The sequence below is a fragment of the Podarcis melisellensis genome, assembly GCF_964234715.1.
Source record: "Podarcis melisellensis genome assembly, chromosome: 9".
Classification (NCBI taxonomy): domain Eukaryota; kingdom Metazoa; phylum Chordata; class Lepidosauria; order Squamata; family Lacertidae; genus Podarcis; species Podarcis melisellensis.
The window spans coordinates 12,530,800-12,545,259 of record NC_138541.1 but is presented as its reverse complement, the minus strand read 5'-3'; the positions used below and the strand labels follow the sequence as shown (position 1 = coordinate 12,545,259).

Here is a 14,460-nt window from a genome sequence, read left to right as displayed (position 1 = left end):
CTTGTCAGATGTTCGGCTTCCGAAAGAACATTTGAAAACCAGAACACACACTTCCAGTTTTCGATCGCTTGGGAGCCAGATTGTTTGACTCCCAAAGCATTTGGGAGCTGAGGTACAACTATCTGCAAATGCGGATATGTGCATTTAGTTAGGAGGGAGCCAGAATTGGTGGTGGATCCTCAATAAGTGTATTTTAAACGGCCAACTTGCATCAGTGTCACATTTCTCCTCAGCTTATGCAGTCCATCAGCAGAACCAAGAGATGGAAATTTGGGGAACTTATCTGAGGCAAACTGCAATGCCTTAGTCTGATTTTGTGGGATGGCATAGAGGAAGGAAATAGAAGAAGTGGCAGGAAGAGAGAAGTTTCCTTGCCCAATGCAGATTCTGCCCACACTCAGTTTGGATTTCTTTCGAATGGGGCCTTCAAGAGAAACTTGTTCTCCTTACCCTAATCTAAGGCATGGGTAGGCAAACTAAGGCCTGGGGGCCGGATCTGGTCCAATTGCCTTCTAAATCTGGCTCACAGATGGTCCAGGAATCAGCGTGTTTTTACATGAGAAGTATATGTGCTTTTATTTAAAATGCATCTCTGGGTTATTTGTGGGGCCTGCCTGGTGTTTTTACATGAGTAGGCTGTGTGCTTTTATTTAAAACTCGTCTCTGAGTTATTTGTGGGGCATAGGAATTCATTCATGTTTTCCCCCAAAATATAGTCTGGCCCACCACATGGTCTGAGGGACAGTGGACCGGCCCCCTGCAAAAGTTTGCTGACCCCTGATCTAAGGTATCAACAACGAGCACTTCTGAAAACCTTACCAGGCCAGCTTCAATCCTGGATAAACCAAATTTATTAAAAAGGAATGGACCTTGAGATCCTTGTACTCCGTAGCATTTGATATCTACACATCTGAGTAATTTTTTAAAAAATGATATACCTGACACATAAATCTGCTCACAGGTTCATCTAGCCCAGCACAATCTTATTGGGAACAGCACCAGGGGCCTGAGGTCTCTTTCTGAGCCTTGCTATCCGAAATCCTTGAAACCTAGTCTGCTCCCTTTGCAGGTTCTCAAATGCGGCCCAACATGGTGCCCTCCAGACAGCTGTCCTGACTGGGGGTGACGTGAGCTGCGGTTTGAAACATCTGGAGGGCACCAGGTTGGGGAAAGCTGCTCTGACACTTGTTCACCATTTGGGTTCACACACCCAAGGCTAAGGAAGCATCAGCCCCTGGATTAGTTTGATCTGTCAGGCTGAAAACTGGAACGGTGTGCTACACTTGAGCATGGAGCGTTGCCCAGCAGCCCCTCCTCCCCGTCCTCCAGCTGCCTGAAGTCCATCGTGCATCCCTTTCAGATTAATTCACTCCGTAAATCTCTCTGCAACCGAATGGGTCAGAGGCGGAATTCTCCCAGGGTCCTTGGTGAAATTGTCATGCCATTATTGTCCTTCTAATTCACGCTAAGCAAGCTGATTGGATCTTGGGGTTCTGAAACGCATAAGCTTTGCCTTTTGTTTTGTTAAAAAGAGAGGTAGGAAGCTTGGCTGGTTTAAGCTCAGCTTTGAAGAAAACATGCAGGGAGAAGGGAGAAAAAGAAGCCATCAGAAAAAATATCAAAGAGAAACTGGTCTTTAAAAGGCTGGTGCCACATAAGGACAATGCGGTAGTCGTAGTGTAGCACCTCTTCCTCCCCAAGGACACTACTGTGGGTTAAACCACTGAGCCTAGGACTTGCCAATCAGAAGGTCGGCGGTTTGAATCCACGCGACGGGGTGAGCTCCCGTTGCTCGGTCCCTGCTCCTGCCAACCTAGCAGTTCGAAAGCCTGCCATTGAAAGTAGATAAATAGTGTCAGGGAACTGACATCTAAAGCGCCGCAGGTGCAAAGGCTCCCTGAGGTTGAGAGAGCAGTAGCAGCGGAAGAGGGAACCAGTAGAGGGCGAGCAAGAACTCCAAGGGAAAGTGAGTCGGAGGGATGGCTCAGAGACGCTTCAAGCGAAACCAGTGGGGAGGTCTCAGGACCTCCTATAGGGACACCCACACCTCGACGGAAACTGTCACGCCGAGAGGCCAGACGACGTGTTTCCGTTAAGGAGCTTTTATGTTGGAAACGTTTCCGAAAGCAGCCACTTTCGGATTCTACTAGTGATTGACGCAGCCATGCTGGAGGGGCTCCGTCACAGGCAGAGGTTTGAAAACCTGATCAAACTCTGAGGGACTTGCATTTTACGCACAAGCAGCTCATCGTCCCATCACAGCAATCCGAAAGTCACCGAAAGCCAGCTTGTGCAGAGAGAAGCATCATGAGCAACCCAGCCGGAACCGGGGGTGCAGGAGCAGCTGGAGGGGGTCCAAGCCTGGAAGAAAGGTACAGAGCGTTGGAGATCCAGTTGGCGCTGCAAACGGCGAGGCTTGAGGAGAGGAGGGCTCAGGATGCAGAAAAGGGAAAGGAGAAAACCACCCCGCTCGCCAGAAAGGTACCAGGATTGGTGCAGAAATTCGGGGGGGATCCCAGGAACTATCATGCCTTTAGAACAGAGATGCAATACGCTCTAAACTTGCAGTTTGATGACTTCCCCGACGAGGAATCGCGAGTGGCGTATGTGATTGGCCATCTCGAATCCGGGGCGAAAGATTGGGTTAGACCCCTGATGGCAGCGAATAATGAGATCTTAAAGGACACGAGGAAGTTTTTTCGTGCCATGGACCTGATGTTTTCCAGCGATATTGAGCAGGGGGTGGTGCGAAGGCAGTTAATGGCTTGCCAGCAAGGAAGCAGATCTGTCCGTGAGTACTGGACTGAATTTACTATGCTGATTCATAAATTGGGGTGGGACCTATCGGCGGAGCCCATCCAAATGCTTTTCGAAGAGGGGCTTTCTTCAACCGTCAAAGATGAGCTTTCCCGGGGGCCCAGGGCGGAGTCTATGGACCAATTAACCAAATCTGCGCTGGCCATAGGAGCGCGCCAGGAGGCGAGGGCTTTGGAAAGGCGGGAAGGGAAAGGAGACCGTTGGAGGGAGTTCCGCATTCCAGACATTCCAGAGCCATCTTTCCCGCCGGCAGAGCCGATGGAAGTTGGAACAGCGCGGGCGCGCGCAGTTTCAAATCCCAGTGAAGGGCGGAAGAAGGAGGGAAAGAGCGCCAAGAGATGTTATCTCTGCCAACAGCCAGGGCACTTTGCCAGAGTCTGCCCACAAAGAAAGGAATGGCAAGGGATGGCAGGAGCTGTTGGGGGAAAGGAAGAGGAAAGCAAGGAGCAAGTAAAAGCCAACGCCTGGCTGCCACCGTCGGGGCACAGCAGCCAGGCCAAAGAGCAATGAAAGTGCCCATGCCAGAACCTCCCAGACCTGCTTTAGTGATAGAGGTGTTACTAGAACTGCCAAACGGACACCCACTAAAGGTCAAGGCGCTTTTGGATTCAGGCAGCTCCTGTAATTTCATGAGCAAGGAGTTTGCAGCTGAGCACCAGATACAGACCATCCCTTTAAGTAACCCCTTGCAGGTGACTACGATTGACGGCAGAGAGCTGTTGGGGGGAGAAGTTAGCCAACAGACTGTCCCGATGATAATGAGAGTGGCAAGGCACACCGAACAGATAGCGTTTAATGTGGCCATCCTGGGAGGAGCGCCCATCATTTTGGGGATGAGCTGGCTGGCGCTACACGATCCGCTAGTGGGCTGGCATCAGAGGGTGGTCTCCTTTGGGTCAGCGCATTGCCTAGAACACTGCAAGGAGGGGAAGGTCTCGGGAGGAGACAGAGTCACCCTAGCGGGGATGGAAGTGATGGGCAAAGGGAAGGTGCCCCCGCAATACGCAGATCTGAGCAACGTATTCAGCGAAAGGGAAGCAGACAAACTGCCACCGCATAGACCCTTTGACTGTCAAATCAACCTACTCCCAGGGGCCCAACTCCCAGTAGGCAAGCTGTACGCCATGTCAGACAGGGAGATGCAGGAGCTGAGGGAGTTCATTGACAAAAACTTGAAGCGAGGTTTCATCAGAGAGTCCCGAGCGGTGGGGGGCAGCCCAGTGTTCTTTGTGGACAAAAAGAACACAGACAAACCGAGACTGGTGTGTGACTTCAGGGCCCTCAATGCAGTGTCGGAGCCCCTGGCTTTCCCTATGCCCCGAATTGACGACATTTTGACCAGAGTAAGGAAGGGAAAGATTTTTACAAAACTGGACCTGCGGGGGGCGTACAATCTGATACGCATAAGGAAGGGAGATGAATGGAAGACCACCATGTTTACCCCTTTGGGAGCCTTTGAATACCGCGTTATGCCCTTCGGTCTACAAGGGGGCTCCGCCTGTTTTCAAGCTTTTATAAACCACGTTCTGGGACCTTTGCTCTACAAGAACTGTGTGGCCTTTTTAGACGACGTGTTGGTGTATTCGGAAGATGAGGAACAGCATGTGAGGGACGTTCGAGAAGTGTTGGGCAGGCTGCAAGCCAACCAGCTGTGGGTGAAACTGGAGAAGTGCCAGTTTCATACCAAGGAGGTGGAATTCCTGGGGTACCGCTTGTCAGACAAGGGATTGGCCATGGATCCAGGCAAGGTTCAAGCGGTACTGGAATGGAAGACACCGAAGACCAAGAAGGACGTGCAAAGATTCTTGGGGTTTGGGAACTTTTATCGGAAGTTCATCAAGAACTTTGCCCACTTGACGGCGCCCATCACCGACTGCCTCAGCAGCAAGAAGAAATTTGTTTGGACGGTGGAGGCGGATCGAGCCTTTGAAGAACTGAAAAGGGCTTTCGCCTCGGAAGAACAACTTCTGCATGTGGATTTACAAAAACCCATGAGAGTGGAAACAGATGCATCCGACCGGGCTATAGGGGCGGTCCTTCTTCAACCGGGGAGGAGTGCGTCGGAGTGGAGACCGTGTGCATTCTTCTCGCGGAAACTGAATAAGTCCGAGAGGAATTACACGGTGTATGACAGGGAACTACTTGCCATTCACGAAGCATTCCGGAGGTGGAGACATTTATTAATTGGGGCACAACACAAGGTGCAAGTGTGCACCGACCACAAAAATTTAGAGTATTGGAGAACAGCTCGAGTGCTCAACCAACGACAAGTGAGATGGGCACAGGAATTCTCCAAATTTAACTTTGAGATTTGTTATGTGCCAGGCCCAGAAAACGTCAGGGCGGATGCGCTCTCACGCAAACCAGAATATTGGGAAGGGGAGGAGGTGATCGAAGAGAGACATGTCATCCCGGAGGACCGCTGGGTGTGTGGGGCGGCGCTGGTGGGGCAACGGGAACTGGTGGAGGAAACGGAAAATGATGAATATGCCCAGGATAAGCTCAGAGGTCTCAGGGGGGAGGGCGAGAGCCCCGGAGGTTTTGAGGAAAGAAATGGGGCATTGTATTACAAAGGGGCACTGTATATACCCGAAGGTGAATTGAGGGGGAGAGTACTCAAGCAGTTGCATGATAGCCCCACGGCGGGACATTTTGGGCAACACAAAACCATGTGGTTGGTTACCAGGGAATTTTGGTGGCCTAAGGTGAGGGAAGATGTAAGGGAGTATGTAAGAGGGTGTGACCAATGTCAGCGAGCCAAAGGGGAAAGAAGGGCGCCGGCAGGGTTATTAGAACCTTTACCCACACCAGAACGGCCTTGGGAAGCGATATCAATAGATTTTATGACGGATCTGCCAAGGTCCAAGGGGAAAACAGCCATCATGGTAGTAGTAGACCTGTTAACTAAGATGTGCCATTTTGTAGCATGTTCACATGCAGTCACAGCGGAAGAAACGGCGAAGTTGTTTGTGGAACATATCTTTAGGTTGCACGGGGCTCCCTCGAGGGTGATCTCAGATCGAGGCAAACAATTTACTTCCAGGTTCTGGAGGAAGCTCATGAGCTTGCTACACGTGGAAGTTAATTTTTCAACTGCCCGGCACCCTGAAACCAACGGGCAGGCGGAAAGGGCAAATGGCATTCTTCAACAATATCTTAGGTGTTATGTCAATGACAGAGAGAACGATTGGGTCGAAAAGTTGGCGTTGGCAGAATTTGCCTACAATAATGCGGAGAATGTGTCCACAGGGATGAGTCCCTTTTTGGCTAATTACGGGTGTCACCCCAGGGCATTTCCAGGGGAAGGAGGGGAGAGATGGAGCGTTCCAGCGGCTGAACATTTTGTAGAAGAGATGGAAGCCATCCATCAGCAGCTCCAGCTCAACTTAGAAAGGGCCAAGGCACAATATAAGAAGCAGGCAGACAAGAACAGAAGGGAAGGTGAAACCATAAGGGTGGGGGATCAAGTGTGGTTGTCAACCCAAGGGTTGCCGTTCAAAGGGGGTTGTAAGAAACTGAGGCCCAGAAGATTGGGACCCTTTGAGGTGATTCAGCAGGTCAACCCGGTAGCTTTCAAACTCCGATTACCCAACCACATGAAATTGCACCCAGTGTTCCACAGGTCGTTACTGTCACCATACAGGGGGGGACGTGAAGGGGAGCACGTCAAGGGACCAGCCTTGGAAGAGAGGGAACGCCGCAACCATGTAGCGGAAATCCTCGATTCCAGGTGGAAGGGTAATCAGGTGGAGTATTTGGTGGCGTGGGAAGGGGAACCGGAGTCAGAAAACACCTGGGTAAGTGCAGAGGAAGTCAATGACGAGGTTTTAACAGAAACGTTCCACCAAAGGTTCCCGAGGAAACCTCAGCCTATAGCAAGGTTTAGGAGGGAGTATTTCGGCACCACCGATGAGGAAGAGGAAATGGAAGGGTTCGCGGAGTCGGAGTTGGAAGATGGAGTGGACTCTGATGACGAAGAGTACCTAGAGAGTAGGAACAGCAACAAGTGGAAGGAAGTGTTCGCGACGTCGGAAGATGAGGGAGGTTCTTTCAGGGGTTTTACCTCCTCACCGCCAGTAGGAGAGGAGACGGGAGGGGGTGAAGGGGGCCCTGGAGGGGAGGTGGATGTCAGGGAACTGACATCTAAAGCGCCGCAGGTGCAAAGGCTCCCTGAGGTTGAGAGAGCAGTAGCAGCGGAAGAGGGAACCAGTAGAGGGCGAGCAAGAACTCCAAGGGAAAGTGAGTCGGAGGGATGGCTCAGAGACGCTTCAAGCGAAACCAGTGGGGAGGTCTCAGGACCTCCTATAGGGACACCCACACCTCGACGGAAACTGTCACGCCGAGAGGCCAGACGACGTGTTTCCGTTAAGGAGCTTTTATGTTGGAAACGTTTCCGAAAGCAGCCACTTTCGGATTCTACTAGTGATTGACGCAGCCATGCTGGAGGGGCTCCGTCACAGGCAGAGGTTTGAAAACCTGATCAAACTCTGAGGGACTTGCATTTTACGCACAAGCAGCTCATCGTCCCATCACAAATAGGTACCGCTCCGGCGGGAAGGTAAATGGCGTTTCCATGTGCTGCTCTGGTTCGTCAGAAGCAGCTTAGTCATGCTGGCCACATGACCTGGAAGCTGTACGCTGGTTCCCTCAGCCAATAAAGCGAGATGAGCGCTGCAACCCCAGAGTGTGTCACGACTGGACCTAATGGTCAGGGGTCCCTTTACCTATTGGCCCTTTGCAACCAAGGGAAGATGCCGGGGTGCCAAGATGGTGTCGGACATCTCCATCATCTGGAGGTGCTTGCCTGGGGGATCCTTGGATCTTGACCATTTTCACATGCTAGCAATACAACCTGTAGAATTCTAGCCACTATATTTGATCTGCATGATCAGAATGAATTTCAGGAACCAAAAGGTTGTATTGGAAAATACAACTCTCAAGTCTTCCGGCCCCAAAGTGTGGCATTCCGTTTGGCAACTGTAACAACCCTGTTTTAAGGAGCCCTGGTTTAAGGACCTAGCTCATATATCTTGAGTTTCAAACATTGCCCCCTGATCTGCTCTGGAGGGTCCCTCAACTCCAGTTGAGAGCCAGTGTGGTGTAGAGGTTAAGAGTGGTGGACTCGTAATCTGGTGAACCGGGTTTGCGTCTCTGCTCCTCCACATGCAGCTACTGGGTGACCTTGGGCTAGTCACACTTCTCTGAAGTCTCTCAGCCCCACTCACCTCACAGATTGTTTGTTGTGGGGGAGGAAGGGAAAGGAGAATGTTGGCCGCTTTGAGACTCCTTCGGGTCGTCATAAAGCGGGATATCAAATCCAAACTCCTCCTTCTCAGAGCAGACTGGGGTGGGGCCTAAGGGAGCCACAGAGGGGAGCAAGGAGAAGTCCCATTGCACAGCTGTATTTTCCTGCATTGCAGGGGGTGGGGTGGACTGGATGAAACTCAGGGTCCCTCCCAGCTCTGTGAATCTATGAGCAAATGCCTTTTCCCTCATGGATGGGCACAACTGGAGATTGCCCAGTGTGTTTCGTTCTGTCAAGAATTTTACAACAAAAGCTGAATTCTTAGATGATTTAAATCTATGAGAAACCTTGTTCTCTGCATGAATGCCTGTTGAAATCCCATGGAGCCCATTCTCCCCTTACACCCACCCCCCAGTACTGTTTGCATTAGATGAGGCCATCGACAGGTGGCCTATATTTATCCTCTTCACACTTTCATATCCGCTCTGACATTTGGACAATGCGTCGTGCGTCTCATTCAGTAACCTGGCCCGAGTGAGTGGTGCATTCTGAATGAATGACCAGCATCCCTCGCCTTCCACTCCAATGTACAAGCAGACACAGAAGTGATGCCTTATTGAATTAAATTGGTGGGCCAGGCCAAGCCGTGTCAGTGTCACTGCAGTAACTGGCTGCCGGTGGGAAAATGAACCTGACGCTCTTGCAGAAGTAAGCATCCAGGCATCCTGATCCAGCAATGGACAATTGGGCTACACAGGAAGTCAACTTGCATATGTCGATGAGCATATATTGATGCCCACTTAGGAACATAGGAAGCTGCCTTATATGGAGGGCTCATGCAGACTTGCACTTGTCCCTGTGCCTAGAAGCACAGATCTGAGCGCAAGCCTGCATGCACTTTAGTGATAAACTGGTGCAAACGTCAATCTGGAGAAAAACCAGTTGACATTTGCTCCGATTCAGTGGTAAAGACTGGATTTCTCCGGAGGGATGGGAAGCGAAAGTCTGGAGGAGCCCCAAGTCAGATTATCAGTCCATCTAGTTCAGGGGTCAGCAAACCTTTTCAGTAGGGGGCCAGTCCACTGTCCCTCAGACCTTGTGGGCGGCCGGACTATATTTTGAAAAATAAATAAATGAACGAATTCCTATGCCCCACAAATAACCGAGAGAGGCATTTTAAATAAAAGGACACATTCTACTGATGTAAAAACATGCTGATTCCTGGACCATCCGTGGGCTGGATTTAGAAGGCAATTGGGCCGGATCCAGCCCCCGGGTCTTAGTTTGCCTACCCATGATCTAGTTCAATATTGACTGGTAATGTCTCTGCAGGCTTTCAGGAAGGGAGTCTCTCCCAGCCCTGCCTGGAGATACCGGGCATTGAACCTGCGACTTCCGCATGCAGAGCAGATGCTCTGCCACTGAGCCGTGGTCCTTCCCCTTGCATGGTGATGTTCCTCTTGGCTCCAATGGAACAGAGTGGCTCAGTCAGTAGAGCATGAGGCTCTTCATCTCAGGGTCGTGGGTTCAAGCCCCACCTTGGACAAAAGATTCCTGCATCCCAGGGGCTTGGGCTATAGATGGCCCTTGTGGTCCCTTTCAACTCTGCAGTTCTATGATATGCAGAGGAGAAAGTGTTTAGATTTGGACAGGAGTTGTCGTCTTTATGCTAAATCTTGCATCCTGAGTCCTTTTGGGTGACGGCAATAGGATTCCTATACATTTGCACTTGTGCTAATTCCTAATTTGTGCTCTCTCAGCTGACTTTTCCCATCAATGAAAAGCTTGGGGAACATTTCCCCGCTCTGAATTCGAGCATCAGTGTCTTATGCGCATGTATATTGCAATGTTTACATTCAAGAATGTATTGGAATCTGCTGGTCCCTTGTTTGTTTGGCTTTTTTTAAAAAAAAAAACAAACCAAGGACGCTTTTGCCTTTAGATGTCTAAAGTTGGTCTCTGGATCCCTCTCATTATCTCATATCCAAAAAAATTATATTGGTGATGTAAGGAAGAGTCTGGGTGTTCTGTTGCCTCTAGAGTATGACAAAGAGGTGTCTATGGGAACCATCATCAGGGGAAACTGGTGCATGCTTCTGTTTGGGGTTTTGCAAAATAGCAGATGGAAGGAAGTGATGGGGAAAAGGAGCTCATCTGTGGTCATGAAGTGGCCAAGTACCATTCGTCTCTTCTTTTTTGCTGCTGAAGACAAAGGGACTTCCTGCCCGCTTCTCCTTTCCCCAACTAACTGCCTTCTCCTTCCAAAGCGGCATGTGGCATTCTCACACTGCCTAAAATTTCACCTGCTGCCCGTCTGTCCCCTTCTGCGAAGGCACGTGGGTCTGTTTTATTCTTTCCCTTCATGCACATCCCCCACCCCACCCCCTCCTGACTTATTGGTGCTGGGAGGAATCCAATCCCTGGTCGAACAGCTGCTCAGAGTGATGAATGTGACTTTTCAGATGCTGAGCCTGCTGCCGTCCCTTATTTTGATGCAAATCTCCTTTGGCATCTTGAAAAGAGGGATTAGCGAAGGGAGAGGGGGGTTAGGCAGGCCAGGGGACTCTCTCCAGCTTGGTGTGCCTTCCATCTTCCCCAAGCGACTGTGTTTTAGCTTTCTGTCTTATTGTTTCCTTTCTCAATCCTCCAAGTCTCATGCAGAGTTTGAATGCCTTCATTGTCTTGACCTGTTGCCAGAAGCAAGCCAGACCCTTTGGCTCTCTGTGCTGCATGGTGCCTTTTCTTCCTTTCATATTTTTTTTTGTCCCCAGGAATCCAGCTAATAACTTAATAGCTTCTCCTCGCCTCCCTCCAAAAAGTGCTTTGTTGGGAGTTTTGGAGCACACAGATGGAGAAGGAGGGTGGGGAGAGAAGCTACATATTGACTGGCTGTTCTATTACCACTTGTTTTCCAAAATCGGGTTCTTTCCAAAATTGTTTTCCAAAATCGGGTTCTTTCCTGGACTGGCACACACCAGGTCCTGCATTTATTTACTATTTAAAAGAGCCTGCCCCCCATCAAAACAACAACAACATCAATAACAACAACCCCCAATAAAGCAACCCCACATGGATGGCGCTGTGGTCTAAACCACAGAGCCTAGGGCTTGCCGATCAGAAGGTTGGCAGTTCGAATCCCTGTGACGGAGTGAGCTCCCATTGTTCGGTCCCTGCTCCTGCCCACCTAGCAGTTCGAAAGCACGTCAAAGTGCAAGTAGATAAATAGGTACTGCTCTGGTGGGAAGGTAAACGGTGTTTCCGTACGCTGCTCTGGTTAGCTAGAAGCAGCTTAGTCATGCTGGCCACATGACCCAGAAGCTGTACACCGGGTTTCTCGGCCAATAAAGCAAGATGAGCTCCACAACCCCAGAGTCGCCCAATTGCCTTCTAAATCCGGCCCACAGACAGTCCAGGAACCAGCATGTTTTTACATGAGTAGAATGTGTCCTTTTATTTAAAATGCATCTCTGGGTTATTTGTGGGGCATAGAATTTGTTCATTCTTTTTTTCCAAAATATAGTCCAGCCCCCCACAAGGTCTGAGGGACAGCTGAAAAAGTTTGCTGACCCCTGCCATAGAGAAAGAGGAGAGGTGGCATCTGCACTTACAATGCTATCTTGGTGGGAAGGGGGGAATCAAGCACTTCCCAGGCACACATGTGTGCAGTGTGCTGGCACTCTTTTTTTGCAGAGTCTCAGCTGTGTTAGGGATGGGATGGAGAACAGAGTTCATGGAAAATAAGGCTGTCAGTGACTGCTAGCCACTATGGGTTGGAGGCAGCAGTGCTTCTGAATGCCTGTTCCTGGAAACCACAGGATCAGAAAGTGCTCTTGCGCTCCAATTCTCCTTGAGGGTTTCCTGCAGGCGTCTGGTTGGCCACTGTGAGAACAGGAGGCTGGACTAGATGGGCCACCAGCTGGATCTTCTTATCGGGGAGAGAAGAAGATAAACTGCCTTAGGTCATACGTCTGTCGAGTTATCTACTGCAATCGGCAACCACCTCTCCAGGGTTTCAGGAAGGAGTTATTGGCTGCACAGGAACACTACACCAAGTCAAACCATTGGTCCATTTAGCTCCGTACAGTCTAAACCAGGGGTAGGCAACCTAAGGCCCATGGACCACAAGCGGCCCACGGGGGTCGTTTAATCGGCCCACAAGCCACCGCCGAAAAAAGCCGCCCGCTGGGCGAGTCCCCATGCGCTGCGCTAAACCAGCGCAATGCGGGGACTCGCTTCTGCAGCACTGGAAATCGTGTCTGCACAAGCGCAAACACCAGAAATCATGGGTGCGCACACTTATGTGCGTGTGGAGTTCGGCCCAAGGAGGGATCTCCACTGGAGTGAACCGGCCCAAGCGAGGTAAACCTTGCCAACCCCTGGTCTACACTGGCTGGCAGCAGTCTCTAGGGCTTCAGAGAAGAATCTCTCCCAAACCCTAACTGGAGAGGCTGGGGATTGAACAGTATGAAAAGCACCTGCTCTGCCACTGAGCTCCAGCCATTTCTTTCATTTGATCTTGAGATTAAAACTGTTGGGAGTCTTGCTCAATCAAGGGTTTGGCAGCACCGTTCAGGATGAATGACACGTGGGGCGTTCTTACACAGCAGGTTCTCCCCTTTCCTGTTTGACTCCTCCTTGTTGTCCATTTCATTATTTGCATGCCTGTAGTCCTTGCGGATGCATGTGTATGGAGACATGCCAACCTCTTGCATGAAACTTGAACAAATGTACATACCTGGCAATTTGACTCGTAACCCAGAGGGGCGGGGAGATGACTGTTCCGACATCATTGATGTGATCATTCCTTTTCCCCGAACACGTGGCTGCATCAAGGATGGGATGCGTTGTAGGCTGTGTGACTGGAAATGGTTGTGTCGTCTTCTTTGGCGATTACTTGTAGCCGAGTAAGATTGTCTTCCATCAACACGGTTTTAACAATGAGTCTGTAAGTGTCTGTGGAGGCCAATTCTGGACACACACATCCTTCCACAGTGGGGACATTGGTTCCCGGGCAGGAGTTGATCACGGTGTGCAGTGCCTCAATGACATAGAAAGTCTGTTGCATTTCTGACAAAAGAGCAACTTGGGGCCATCGGTTGAGATTGAAGCATCCTCTGTGTGACAAAACCCTGATGCATAAACCCTAGACCACGGCAGCCATCCATGATGCTGTCTGGTCTGGACTGTGCTAGCCAAAACAAAACAGCCGCTGAAGATAATCCCTGTTGCCCAGGACAGGGTGTGTCGACATACCTCTTGCTCTTTCTTGTGGAAAGTCCACCAATCTAGGATGCTTGAGAATGATGGTTCCCAAGGGGATGAGAGGGTAGAGGGACTGTGGAAGATGTGATGTTCCAAGGGAGGCAGAACCCGAAATCCGTGTCTGTTGACATTTCAGCAATGGAGCTGAGTCGGTGGGCAAAGAGCTGTAGGTACAGTCCTGACTGATTCAGGATTACAGCTCCAAGTAACTTCCCTGGAGGAAACTGACAATGAGGAATTTCTGAAGTGTGGACATTCGTCAGGATTCCATGCAGAAGTTCTGTTGAAGGAGGACCATTGACCCTCCAGGTGAACTTCAACTCTCAACAGCCTCAGTGAACATGGGAAATGGCCAGGGAAGGTGGGATGCAGTTCAGAAATATCTGGAGGGCATCACCTTGGCTTGGCTTCTTTGAGCCATGTGCCACCTTTAAGGACCCCCAGGTTTGTTGTGGTACACACTTTCCCCAGTAGACAAATCTACAGATTTGGGTTCCAATTACAGCCTTTTGACACAACCATACTGGATGGTTTGGAGCAAGTCTCTGTTGTCCAGTCCAGCCTTCCCCAAACTTGGATCCTCAAGTGTCATTGGACTACAATTCCCATCAACTCTGACTGTTGGGCGTTGCTGGGGCTGATGGGAGTTGTAGTTCAGCAACATCCGGAGACCCAAGGTTCAGAAAGGCTGGTGTGGTCCAACCACACCTCGTCGAGTATAAAATGGGATTTATGAGTTACCACAAAGGATTTTCGTGGGGATTAAGAAAGGGAAGAATCATAAATGAATTGCCTCGCCTGAATATTGTGTACAAACCTTTCTCCTTCCTCTGTATTTGCTTAGGAAAACATGCCGCAGACTCCTCCCTTTGCAGCGATGTTTGACAGCAGCGGTTACAACCGAAACCTGTACCAGGCCAAAGAGGACAGCTGCGGAGGACTCTATTACCATGAAAACAACTTGCTGTCAGGATCCTTGGAAGCCCTCATCCAGCACTTAGTGCCCACTGTTGATTACTACCCTGATGTAAGTCTCCTCCTTTTGCAAATTAAATTGGCCCAACCTACTGTGCATTGGGATGCAGGTGGAGCTGCAGGTTAAACCACAGAGCCTAGGGCTTGCTGATCAGAAGGTC

At 50.2% G+C, this 14,460-nt stretch overlaps 1 protein-coding gene across 2 annotated transcripts in view; it reads left to right on the top strand.

The window, feature by feature from the left end:
- Positions 1–14,460, top strand: part of RASGEF1B (RasGEF domain family member 1B) — a 255,920-nt gene that overhangs the window by 211,621 nt on the left and 29,839 nt on the right. For both annotated transcript variants that reach the window (XM_081925120.1, XM_081925119.1), the window contains one exon: positions 14,169–14,351. In XM_081925120.1, the coding sequence (XP_081781246.1) occupies positions 14,169–14,351 (183 nt within the window). The remainder of the gene's footprint in view (positions 1–14,168; positions 14,352–14,460) is intronic.